Below are 13,836 nucleotides of genomic sequence, written 5' to 3'. Positions count from 1 at the left end.
TACGTTGCAATACCATTCTTCAGGTAGCTATCATATCATTTCTTCGTCAATTATGCTAATAACGTCCAAATTCACATAATGAAATCCCCTTTATCCAGGGCACGAGATGCAAGTTTGAAATTAACACTATGTCCCATTAATGCGTTACACCATATTTTCTCATTAATTATGCAAATTAGATCATGATTTGCATAATTCATATGCATCGATGTTCCTCACGACCCAGGTTTATGAAGTTCCTGTATTTTAACACCACTTAGATATACATTTTTACTCGAACCATGCAATATTTTACCCTTAAGTTAAACGATGTTCTCAGAAAAAAATGTTTCCCTATGCTTACGTCATGCTTACCAAAAACCTTTTGCACTTCCTGTCGATATAGATAATAACTTTTATTTGCAAATGTATGCCCGTAGGCTAATTGCAAGGGCACAAACAGTAAACAGGTAACACGTGTCTATAAAAATCAAGCCGACAAGACCGCATTACCGTTGACGCGGACTGATACGAAGACGTCTTCAACGTTCCGCCACCCGAAACCAACATTCCGCCACCCGAAACAAACAATGACGCAGTAAAGCCAACCCTGCGACCTTGGTATTCAACACAACAGGACGCCATCATGTCGAAAGGGAGCGGTTGTTGTTATGTTCTGGTGGTGCTTTTGGTCCTTGCCACCGTACCACCACCGACCACACCTACGCCTAGCAGTGAAGTGGGTAAGTTGGGTGGTCACTATCAGACCATGATTACCAGTATAAGGAAGACGTTTTACATTGCACCATGCCGAATCTAAACGATCAGCCTAATAGCAGTGTAACACCTGTACAGACTTAGTGGCGGAACAGCTACACTCTGGGTAACATTACGCTACAACGAGGTGATGACAGAGATACATGTAGGTAGAAAAAGTTAAGTATGTTTCATTTGGAAATGTCGGGTGCGTTGTGTACCAAAATGGCCCGAGAACCTGCTTATGTCATCGTTTAACCCTACTCTCAGTCCGACGGTCTCTGGACTTCTTCGATTCTTTGCATTACCAGACGAAACAAGAAGTTTTCCCAAGCATGCAGTGCTAGGCTATGTTTCTCAAATATGAACTAGAGTTCCACGAACACATTATCTTCGCCAAATAATCAAGGCTTATTATGGAAAGTGATTAATATTTACGTGCTTATCACCCCCTGCAAATTTGATCATGCACCATACCATTTGGACGTTATGATTAGGCGAATGAGTCCAGTCTAGATAGGGTTAAAAATCATTTGGTGGTACAGGACTAGTATATGTGTAGAGTGTGCTGATATATGTTATAAATGGTCATGAAAAAATGTGAGTATGTTGATATTATATGGGCCACAAAGGTTCGATATGGCAGTGTTGAAAGTTGAAAGTGATGATGAAATAGTACAGTCAATATATATGAATAGAATAAATCTGGCACGTTTTTAGGTGTTTTTAGTCAGGCTTTCTATTTTGTCCCTATTTCGGTATGTCGCCAACCGTGTTGAACAAAAATGCTTATACTGAACGCGTCAAAAACCAGCGGGACCCACACCTCTGCTTGGAGAATAGTTTATTTATTTGACCTACATGTACGTTTATGCAAGGCTATCTGTTTACATGACCTGACACTGTCCCATGTCCCATTGAAAGGCAGTGGGTTAACAAACTTTCCTTACTAATTATGCAAATTAGCTCCTTATTTGCATAGTTAGTCATTGATAATGTAAAGCACCATCCGAGCTCTCTACATACCAAACATCACGACGATTTGTCGACCCCTTCTCAAGTTATTCATGTCGAATGTCAAAACAAAAACACCCACTGCAGTTCTTAACAAGCCGCTTTCTGTGGCATGAACTATCTACCACACAAAAATCATGACCATAGCACTTTCAGAAAATATGCCCCTAAATTTTAAAGCTCTGCTGCAGTACCTTTGGTACCCGCTAGAAGGCCCATTATCGAACTTGACCTTCCTTTCTGTAAATCCTACCCATACACTAAATATCATAAGGATCCATCAACAGCTTCTCGAGTTATGCTGGCGACATACAAATACACATCCACACAACGCCCGCTGCAGTACCGACGGAAAATACCAGGGGAACCATTTTTGAACTTGACCTCCTTTTTTACAACATCTACACACCTGCAAAAAATCATGAAGATCCATCAACGTTTCCGTCACTTTTTTTGCCTACATACAAACACAAAAAAATGCAAAGTCCGCTGCAGTACTATTGAAAAACGCAAGGTAAACCATTTTCGAACTTGACCTTCCTTTACACAACCACTACACACATACGAAAAATCATAAAGATTCATTGAAGTTTTCTTGAGTTATGCTCCTGACATACTTTCAGACCCACCCAACAGATTTTTCAACCGAAAACATAATCTTCTCCGAGTACAAGTACTCGGCGAAGATAATAATGATTAGATAGGTAAAAGTAACTACTATGTTTTAACATAAGACGTCTAGACAGGTAACTAGCTATAGTATATATGTTCAACTCTAACCCTGAGTAAAATATTCGTCCTTCTTGCATAACAACTTCAAGGTATGCCAACCGCCAACAAACCAGTATCGGATTACACATGCACACAATGTCTGTCTGACGTTTAATTTGCTGTCTGGGTTTTTCAGACTGCAGCAGCCGCAATTCTTCCTGTGGCGAATGTATTGGAAACGTGAAGGTGAGCGTATACAAAGGGTTGCATACGCTGCATGGTTACTATTGCTTCTTTATGTTTGGATACGAATGCCTTCATAATATGTCTTGTTTCATAGTACATGAACTAATGATACATAATCGATGTTTTGCTGCAAAAAACTATATATTTGAAAATAGCAAAAAAAACTTTGACAAGGCCAAATCTCTGATATTGCGCTGCTGCAGTGTTACTTCTGCTACAAGGACAACTCGTGCCGTCTATACCCGGCCTCGGCAGTTCTTCCCACTACAGAGTGCCCGCTGTCCCAGGTTCGGTGGGGAGCCACTTGTTCAGGTACGTAGGAAACGGTGCATGTTCCCAGAATTGCTCTTAATACTCACTGCACGAAATGGCCTCGTTTCCCGGCGTATACGTACCGGGATTTTTCTGTATTTTTGTCGGATACTGACGGATACTGACGGATACATGCGGATTCGTGTAAGGTATCCGACTATTTCCGCACCGGTATATGGAATATTTCCTGAAGAATCCGAAAGTAAGGGATTTTCGACGAATACGGAGCCGTACACTGTACGGAAATGCCACCGATCCTGACGGATACGAACAGGAATTTTTCTGTATTTTTGGCGGATACTGACGGATACATGCGGATTCGTGTAACGTATCCGACTATTTCCGCACCGGTATATGGAATATTTCCTGAAGAATCCGAAAGTAAGGGATTTTCGACGAATACGGAGCCGTACACTGTACGGAAATGCCACCGATCCTGACGGATACGAACAGGAATTTTTCTGTATTTTTGGCGGATACTGACGGATACATACGGATTCGTGTAACGTATCCGACTATTTCCGCACCGGTATATGGAATATTTCCTGAAGAATCCGAAAGTAAGGGATTTTCGACGAATACGGAGCCGTACACTGTACGGAAATGCCACATATCCTGACGGATGCGTACAGGGATTTTTCTGTATTTTGAAGAAAATGGTGAATACTGACGGATACAGGTGGACAAAACAACGAATCCGTAACGGATCCGACTAAGTGCTTCCATTCCTAATTTAACTATACCCAAAACATCATTTTGAATGACAGGAAGTTTGGGAAAGCCTGTATGTAACATATGTATCATTTCATATCTCAACATAATGTATTTCTAAGTTCAAAAACTATCAAATACAATACAATACGGAAGTACTATGTGGCTAAATGATCCATTTCATTTGAGACAGGCTGAGGGACATCCACATACTCAAAGCACCACTGCATATGCAGGTTAATGTCGGTAAATTGGGGTTGTGCAAGCACAATGTTCTGAAAAATTATGAAATGTATTACAATTAACACCATCACAACATTGTGGTAATATTTACTACTGTATAGTGCCCTTGGACCAAAATCATCTACATGTTCTAAATATTCCACTAAAGTAATAAAAGCCTTATTTGTGGCCAGCTCTTCGTCTAAAAGCCATCAGATACAATTGTTTCAAATACAGAGGTTGAAAATAGAAAGTAACATTATACTGTCTGAAGAACTCCCATGATGACACGCCACATTTTAAACGTAAGTAGCATATGCCGTGGAACTGCATGTGTATAATCGTCCTCTCCCCATTCTCTGACTACATCTGAGTTCACTTCTTCCATGCACTCTTGGTAAGGGACAGGCAAGGCTGATTTCTTCTCTATCTGCATGTTGGACTCAGCTTGGAGTCCATCTTGTGATGAACCAGTTCCTATATGATAAAACCAAATGATGAATAAATATCAATTCACGTATTTAAGGAACATGTCACATGATTTTGACATGGGCTTCGTTTCATCACAGCAGCTACAAAAAACACGGGACAATGGATATCCATCATGCCTCTCTCAGCTAACATTGAAGTGTACAGATGATGGACTTACCAAAGGAGCCTGAGGTACTCAGCAGCTGAGCATCTGACAGTTGATTGCTTTGTTCCCAGCCAAGGTCCTCACAATATGTGCTGCATTTGTGAAGGAAGTATCTGCCGATGCTGTACTGGATATATATATATAAATGGAAACAATGACAAATATTAAACATATCACATACTCGCATGTGTAAAAAAAATGAATCTGGGCATCGTTGAATTGACTACGTAAAACTTACATCTATAACTTGAATATGATATTGATCAAACATGCACAGCTATAACTGAATGAAATAATCACTGAGGCACACTACTGCCTCCTTATAAGTTCTAGTTCACTATCCACAAACTGTGGGATCTTTGTGGGACAAATACTTATGACATTTTCTTCCCTTCCATATCTTTGATTATCTTTCCCTTCACTGCTTGCTATTTTGTATCTGAAACGTTAACCAGACACACATGTCTGATGACCATTGGCAAGAATGAACAAATTGAAATTTTAAATTTCCTAGATCCTAACGCCGTAAAAGGGCAGGTCGGCTGGAGAATTCTTATGGTCATGCGAATGCGATGATATGTCAAGCCACAATAGGAGGATAACTGACGTCAAAACTAGTTAGAAACGGGAATTTTTCAATTTGTACTTACCAAAGGGCAGTCCCTCAAAATGATGAATCAACTCCCTACCAGCGTTTACAAGGGGGGAGGGGGGCGACGAATATTGCATGCACGAAGAAGACAACGTCGCAATTCCGTGCGTTTGAGTTTACACCGAATTCCCTTCGACTCTCAAGTCACTCAAAAATCACTGGTCGACCATGGTAGACTCTGGCGATGCCATGTTAAGCACAGAAGGTGATGAAACGCCGTTCTCGTCTGTGCTGTTAACCGAAAGAAAACCGTTAACGTTTGTCGCGCCCAGAAGTGTCTTGTGGGTAATTTGGATATCCGACACGAATCCGTGTTCCGTACACGTCAGGATCCGAGACAGCTCATGACTTCTAACATATTGGCAAATCTGAACTTCTAACATATTGGCAAATACATAAAAAAATGAAAGATCCGAGTAGATATTTTATCTGTACCCGAAACGTATCCAGACGTATACGGCATCAGAATTGCTGGATCTGAGGTGTTCCTGGTATTTGTCCGAATTTGCTCGGAAACGTTCCGTATCTGTACCCGAAACATATGAAGGATCCAGACGTATACGGCGCGGGAATTGTCGGATCTGAGGTGCATCGGATCCAATCGGAAACGTTCCGTATCTGCTATGATGCGCAATTCCGGATCTGTTGGATTCGTCAGGATCTGAGATCATGCCGCGTGCCGTGCAGTGTGTATTTGTTGGTCAGGATCCGAAGCAACTACCGACAAACAATCCGAACATCTCTGCCATATTGACAAATATCTAGAAACGAAGGATCCGCGCAAATATCCTCAGGTATCCGACGCGCATCACGGATCCAGACGTATACGGCGTCGGAATTGCCGGATCTGAGGTGTACCTGGTAATTGTCTGAATTTGCTCGGAAACGTTCCGTATCTGTACCCGAAACGTATGAAGGATCCAGACGTATACGGCGCCGGAATTGTCTGATCTGAGGTGCATCGGATCCAATCGGAAACGTTCCGTATCTGCTATGATGCGCAATTCCGGATCTGCTGGATTCGTCAGGAAATGAGATCATGCCGTGCCGTGTGTATTTATTCGTCAGGATCCGAAGCAACTACCGACATACAAACAATCCGAACATTCCAAATATCAAAAAACGAGGGATCCGCGCAAATATCTTCGGGTATCCGAGGCGCATCACGAATCCAGAAGAATACGGCGTCGGAATTGGTCGGATCTGCGGGCACTTCAGTATCCGAGCAGTGAACTGGGATTTTTCCGGATTCGCTCGGAAACGCCATGAGGCCCGATTCCGGATACGTCGGATCCGTCAGGATACGTGGCCATTTCGTGCAGTGACTTACGCGGCAGTTTCTCCTTTTCGTGTCGTGGGAACACGTTGGCGCTATTATTTGACATTTGTATTTTCTTTCTTATATTCTAATAACAATTGCATTCGTTTGTCCGTAATAGATGTCTGTAATTAAGAATTCAAATTTTTCAGTCAGCTTTGAGGTTCTTGTGATCGCCGTGTCCGTGGTTGCCGGAGTTCTCGGACTAGCCCTGCTGTACTGCTGCTGTCGTTGCTGGTGCAGTATCGGCTGCTGCTGCTGTGGGGGCGGGTCAGTGTTTATCAATGTACTTCAGTTCTCGACTTCTTGATTGGTCTCACTACAAGTGATACAAAGGTGTTGCTTAGTCGTGATAAGGGCCATGTACATGTACTTTAAAATAGACAACATTGTCCCTTATGAGTGCAGAGAAGGAATTTAGAATACATGTATTTGGTTTGAAGTCTTACATGTACAAACCTTAGCACCTTCCATATAATCATGTAATGTACCTCGTAGTTGCTGTTTCAGTGTTCTTGCTGCAAATATGCGACATAGCCATGCCGTATGTTTGCCTATGGCAATTCATTCATCCCATTTGACCAATTTGTACTATTTTTTACAACACTGGGAGTCTGGGAGAGGCTACATAGAACTCAACTCTTTGATCGACAACATAAAACTTCAACTCACTTCTTAAAAAAACTGTTCACGGCCGCGACATAGCTAACAAACTAACATACATTTTTACTTCTGCAGTGGAAGCGGTGGTTCGACTTGGAGAGATTTCAAATGGTCCCGAGACAACCGTAGTAACCAGATGAACCCTAACAACTTCCGCTTCTGGAGGGTCCGTATGAGTGATTATGATTCATTGGACTAATTCAACTACGAAGGCGGAGACAGCGGACAAGACTCCTGGCTTAGAAGGGGGGGGGGGATGTTGGGATGGGGGGAGGTCAGGGAGGACTGAAACATGGTCTGCTTAATTTGGTAACAAGGAGGGGAATATGCGGAAAGACAAATGAGATATCATCTTTTGTTTGCTGCTTCTTTGTAATAATTCAGAAAAGGTTTCCTATCGCAAATCTCTCACTGCACGAAAGGGCCACGTATCCTGACGGATCCGACGTATCCGGAATCGGGCCTCATGGCGTTTCCGAACGAATCCGAAAAAATCCCAGTTCACTGCTCGGATACTGAGGTGCCCGCAGATCCGACCAATTCCGACGCCGTATTCCTCTGGATCCGTGATGCGCCTCGGATACCCGAAAATATTTGTGCGGATCCCTCGTTTTTTTTATATTTGGAATGTTCGGATTGTTTGTATGTCGGTAGTTGTTTCGGATCCTGACGAATAAATACACACGGCACGGCATGATCTCATTTCCTGACGAATCCAGCAGATCCGGAATTATGCATTATAGCAGACACGGAACGTTTCCGATTGAATCCGATGCACCTCAGATCCGACAATTCCGGCGCCGTATACGTCTGGATCCTTCATACGTTTCGGGTACAGATACGGAACGTTTCCGAGCAAATTCAGACAAATACCAGGTACAGCTCAGATCCGGCAATTCCGACGCCGTATACGTCTGGATCCGTGATGCGCCTCGGATACCTGAGGATATTTGCGCGGATCCTTCGTTTTCAGATATTTGTCAATATGGCAGAGATATTAATCGGATTGTTTGTTTGTCGGTAGTTGCTTCGGATTCTAACCAACAAATACACACTGCACGGCATGATCTCAGATCCTGAAAAATCCAGCGGATCCGCAATCGTGCATCATAGCAGATACGGAACGTTTCCGATTGGATCCGATGCACCTCAGATCCAACAATTCTGACGAATCCTGACGTTTCCGGAATACGGATTCGTGCCCAATCTCCCACAAGACACTGCGTGTCATGACGTCAGGCGCGAGAAACGGTTTTGTCGGTGAACAGCACGGAGACAAGAACGGCGTTTCATCACTCTCTGTGCTTAACATGGCATCGTCAGAGTCTACCATGGTCGACCAGTGATTTTTAGTGACTTGAGAGTCGAAGGGGATTCGGTGTAAACTCAAACGCGCGGCATTGCGAAGTAGTCTTCTTCGTGCATGCAATATTCGTCGCCCCCCTCCCCCTTGTAAAGTTGGTAGGGAGTCGATTCATCATTTAGAGAGACTGCCCTTTGGTAAGTACAAATTGGAAAATTCATGTTTCTAACTAGTTTGAACGTCAGTTATCCTCCTATTGTGGCTTGACATATCATCGCATTTGCATGACATTAAGAATTGTCCAGTCGACCTGCACTTCTACACCGTTAGGATCTAGGAAATTTATAGCTTTCAATTTGTTCGTTCTTGCCAATGGTCAACAGACATTTGTGTCTGGTTAACGTTTCAGATACAACATAGCAAGCGGTTGAGGGAAAGATAATTAAAGATATCCTGTAACGGAAGAGAATGTCATAAGTATTTGTCCCACAAAGGTCCCACCGTTTGTGGATAGTGAGCTGGAACTTATGTGGAGGTAGTAGTGTGTTTCAGTGATTATTGCATTAAGTTGTAGCTGTACATATTTGATCAATATCATATTCAAGTTATGAATGTAAGTTTTACGTATTCAATTAAACGATGCCAGATTCATTTTTTACAAATGTGATTATGTGATATGTTTAATATTTGTCATTGATTCCCTTTATATATATATCCTATACAGCATCGGCAGATACTTCCTTCACAAATGCAGCACATGTTGTGAGGACCTTAGCTTGGCTTGGAACAAAGCAATCAGCTGTCAGATGCTCAGAGTACCTCAGGCTCCTTCGGTAAGGCTTAAGTCCATCATCGGTACACTTCAATGTTAGCTGAGACAGGCATGATGGATACCCATTGTCCCTTGTTTTTAGTTAGCTGCTGTGATGAAACGAAGCCCATCACAGCAAGGAGGTTATATAGTCTATATAACCTCCTTGATCACAGTTATGTCAAAATCATGTGACATTTTACTTAAATACTAAGTATGTGAAATGATATTTATTCATCATTTGGTTTTATCATATAGGAACTGGTTCATCACAAGATGAACTCCAAGCTGAGTCCAACATGCTAGATACAGAAGAAATCAGCCTTGCCTGTACCTTACCAAGAGTGCATGGAAGAAGTGAACTCAGATGTAGTCATAGAATGGGGAGAGGACGATTATACACATGCAGTTCCACGGCATATACTACTTACGTGTAAAATGTGGCGTGTCATCATGGGAGTTTTTCAGACAGTATAATGTTACTTTGAAGTTTCTATTTTCAACCTCTGTATTTGAAATTATTTGTATCTGATATCTTTTAGACGAAGAACTGGCCACAAATAAGGCTTTCATTACTTTAGTAGAATATGTAGAACATGTAGAAATTTTTGGTCCAAGTGCACTATACGGCAGTAAATATTACCACCATGATGTGATGGTTGTTGATTGTAATACATTTTATAACAATTGTGCTTACACAACCCCAATTTACCGACATTAACCTGCATATGCAGAGGTGCTTTGAGTATGTGGATGTCCCTCGGCCTGTCTTAAACGAAATGGATTATTTAGCCACATAGAACTTCCGTATTGTATTTGATAGTTTTTGAACTTAGAAATGCATATATGTTGAAATATGAAATGATGTTACATTCATGCTTTCCCAAAACTTCCTGTCATTGAATAATAATTCGTTAAATTAAGAATGCACGCGTATTTATGAATAATCAACCATTCTATCAAACTTTGTGTGTTTGATTTGTACATATTCGTGGCAAATACAAACATATTCAGAGTCACAATATGTCAAAGATTGTAGAAAGTCTGTATGTTGGATCAGTCTGTATCCGTGGCAAATACATACTGTACGTATCTGTCAGGATCTTGGGCAATTTCGTGCAATGTACGGCCCCATATCCGTCGAAAATTCCTATTTTTGTATTCCTCCGGATCTGAGGTTCCGGATCACAGTCCGCTTGTATCCGTCAGTATCCGCAATTTTCTTTTAAAAAATACAGAAAACTTCCTGTACGTATCCGTCAGGATCGCTGGCATTTCCGTACAGTGTACGGCTCCGTATCCGTCGAAAATACCTCATTTTCGGATTCCTCCGGAAATATTCACGATCCCGGTGCGGAAATTTTCGGATTTGTTAGGTTGGATTCGTCAGTATCCGTCAGTATCCGCCAAAAATACAGAAAAATCCCTGTACGCATCCGTCAGGATCTGTGGCATTTCCGTACAGTGTACGGCTCCGTATTCGTCGAAAATACCTTACTTTCGGATTCTTCCGGAAATATTCCATATCCCAGTGCGCATTTAGTCGGATCCGTCAGGTTGGATCCGCCTGTATCCGTCAGTATCCGCCAAAAATACAGAAAATTTCCTGTTCGTATCCGTCAGGATCGGTGGCATTTCCGTGCAGTGTACGGCTCCGTATTCGTCGAATATACCTTACTTTCGGATTCTTCCGGAAATATTCCATATACCGGTGCGGAAATTGTCGGATATCTTACACGAATCCGCCTGTATCCGTCAGTATCCGTCAGTATCCGACAAAAATACAGAAAAATACCGGTACGTATACGCCGGGAAACGAGGCCATTTCGTGCAGTGTCTTATCAAGCACTTTTTTTTATTCGTCACTCATGTTATCGCATGTCATAATAGAATTACTGAGTAGCCATCTGGAATCATTATTAGAACCAGGAAACCATTGATATGTATATACGGACTGTGATATAAGAAGTATGGCACACAGCAGTCGGATCATATCTGTACATATAGGAGTCATGCATGCCAAACAAGACCTGCTGGATATTTTGGGGAGATATATGTTTTCAATGACACTTATAGTATGACTATGTAATATTTTGGAATATCTATATCTATTATTGATATATTATTGATATCTAGATCAAAGGAGCTAAATCAAAAGAGCACGAGTTGCTTATAGGCCTTGTGGATATTCAACATCAAAAACGTTAGAATAGACTAACAGTAAGGGGACTATGTTGACTTAGATTGACCAGTATATCTGACTCTGTTTCTCTGTGTTAGATTGTGTATAGATTGGAATAATAAAGCTTGAGAACCTTTCATTTTGAGTTGAGTGGTAACTTGGTTGTCAACTTGGGAATTCTTCCAAAATTACGTACGTTGGCAGCATCTAAGTTTTTTTTTTATTGCAACATTTACATACAAGACATGATGACGACAGACTCAAGCTTACAGCTTATTTTCATGTCGTCATCGACAGAATACATTACAGAATAACAAAACAAATTTTACAAATACTGAAAATGACAAAAAAACAGATGCGGACATGCAAAGCATAAGAGCAACAAATTATCTCAAATAAACTACATAACAGAAATCATTAAATGTAAGAAAAATTGAAATCAATAAACAGATAAATATGTGGACAGGTACTACAAGACTGGTAGGATGGTGGTTTACTACTCAAATCTTTTGGATTGTATAATGAAAAGTTGGACATGCGAATATAAAACCACCGCGAACATTTATGCATTTACAGTATGTCTTGTACATGATATATGATGATTTGCTGCAATGATATGATAACACCAAATATCAGAAGTCAGATTAAGTCAGAAAACAAGACTTTCATACATTGGACAACTTGTTTTCTTTGGATAGAGAAGGTGATCAACTGATATGATTGATGCGAGGTCCTTATTTGCATGATTAATTCTATCGTGCTTGGTTGCCGAGTTATTAGTGTTTAAAGTCCTTAAGAGCTAAGCCCGGCCTTAACCCTAGCGTTTTTGAAAAGTGCTTCAAATGGGACAAACGAGGACTCATTAGACGTGGAATTGCACGGCAAATTCAAATCTGAAAACGGGTTAATTTTATCGTGCTCGGTTGCCGAGTTATTATTGTTTAAAGTCCTTAAGAGCTAAGCCCGGCCTTAACCCTAGCTTTTTTGTAAAGGGCTTCAAATGGGACAAACGAGGACTCATTAGACGCGGAATTGCACGGCAAATTCAAATCTGAAAACGGATTAATTCTACCGTGCTCGGTTGCCGAGTTATTAGTGTTTAAAATTCTTAAGAGCTAAGCCCAGCCTTAACCCTAGCGGTTTTTAAAACTGCTTCAAATGGAGCAGACGAGGACTCATTAGACGCGGAATTGCACGGCAAATTCAAATCTGAAAACGGATTAATTCTATCGTGCTTGGTTGCCGAGTTATTATTGTTTAAAGTCCTTAAGAGCTAAGCCCGGCCTTAACCCTAGCGTTTTTTAATGTGCTTCAAATGGGACGAACGAGGACTCATTAGACGCGGAATTGCACGGCAAATTCAAATCTGAAAACGGATTAATTTTATCGTGCTCGGTTGCCGAGTTATAAGTGTTTAAAGTCCTTAAGGGCTAAGCCCGGCCTTAACCCTAGCTTTTTTGTAAAGTGCTTCAAATGGGACAAACGAGGACTCATTAGACGCGGAATTGCACGGCAAATTCAAATCTGAAAACGGATTAATTCTACCGTGCTCGGTTGCCGAGTTATTAGTGTTTAAAATTCTTAAGAGCTAAGCCCAGCCTTAACCCTAGCGGTTTTTAAAACTGCTTCAAATGGAGCAAACGAGGACTCATTAGACGCGGAATTGCACGGCAAATTCAAATCTGAAAACGGATTAATTCTATCGTGCTTGGTTGCCGAGTTATTATTGTTTAAAGTCCTTAAGAGCTAAGCCCGGCCTTAACCCTAGCGTTTTTGTAAAGTGCTTCAAATGGAGCAAACGAGGACTCATTAGACGCGGAAGTGCACGGCAAATTCAAATCTGAAAACGGATTAATTCTATCGTGCTCGGTTGCCGAGTTATTAGTGTTTAAAGTCCTTAAGAGCTAAGCCCGGCCTTAACCCTAGCGTTTTTGAAAAGTGCTTCAAATGGGACAAACGAGGACTCATTAGACGCGGAATTGCACGGCAAATTCAAATCTGAAAACGGATTAATTCTATCGTGCTTGGTTGCCGAGTTATTAGTGTTTAAAGTCCTTAAGAGCTAAGCCCGGCCTTAACCCTAGCTTTTTTGTAAAGTGCTTCAAATGGAGCAAACGAGGACTCATTAGACGCGGAAGTGCACGGCAAATTCAAATCTGAAAACGGATTAATTCTATCGTGCTCGGTTGCCGAGTTATTAGTGTTTAAAGTCCTTAAGAGCTAAGCCCGGCCTTAACCCTAGCGTTTTTGAAAAGTGCTTCAAATGGGACAAACGAGGACTCATTAGACGCGGAATTGCACGGCAAATTCAAATCTGAA

At 41.5% G+C, this 13,836-nt stretch overlaps 1 protein-coding gene across 1 annotated transcript; it reads left to right on the top strand.

Moving 5' to 3' along the window:
* Positions 1 to 422: 422 nt before the first annotated feature.
* Positions 423 to 11,656, top strand: LOC136432631 (pituitary tumor-transforming gene 1 protein-interacting protein-like). Its single transcript, XM_066424054.1, has 7 exons — positions 423 to 722; positions 2,657 to 2,706; positions 2,910 to 3,018; positions 6,711 to 6,828; positions 7,297 to 8,721; positions 9,249 to 9,357; positions 9,594 to 11,656. The coding sequence occupies exons 1-5, from the start codon at positions 626 to 628 to the stop codon at positions 7,418 to 7,420; spliced, it is 498 nt and encodes a 165-aa protein (XP_066280151.1). The 5' UTR covers positions 423 to 625; the 3' UTR covers positions 7,421 to 8,721; positions 9,249 to 9,357; positions 9,594 to 11,656.
* Positions 11,657 to 13,836: the final 2,180 nt, after the last annotated feature.

The sequence above is a fragment of the Branchiostoma lanceolatum genome, chromosome 4 (assembly GCF_035083965.1).
Source record: "Branchiostoma lanceolatum isolate klBraLanc5 chromosome 4, klBraLanc5.hap2, whole genome shotgun sequence".
Lineage (NCBI taxonomy): Eukaryota > Metazoa > Chordata > Leptocardii > Amphioxiformes > Branchiostomatidae > Branchiostoma > Branchiostoma lanceolatum.
The sequence above is the reverse complement of the archived record's forward strand: the minus strand, read 5'-3'. Positions and strand labels throughout refer to the sequence as shown.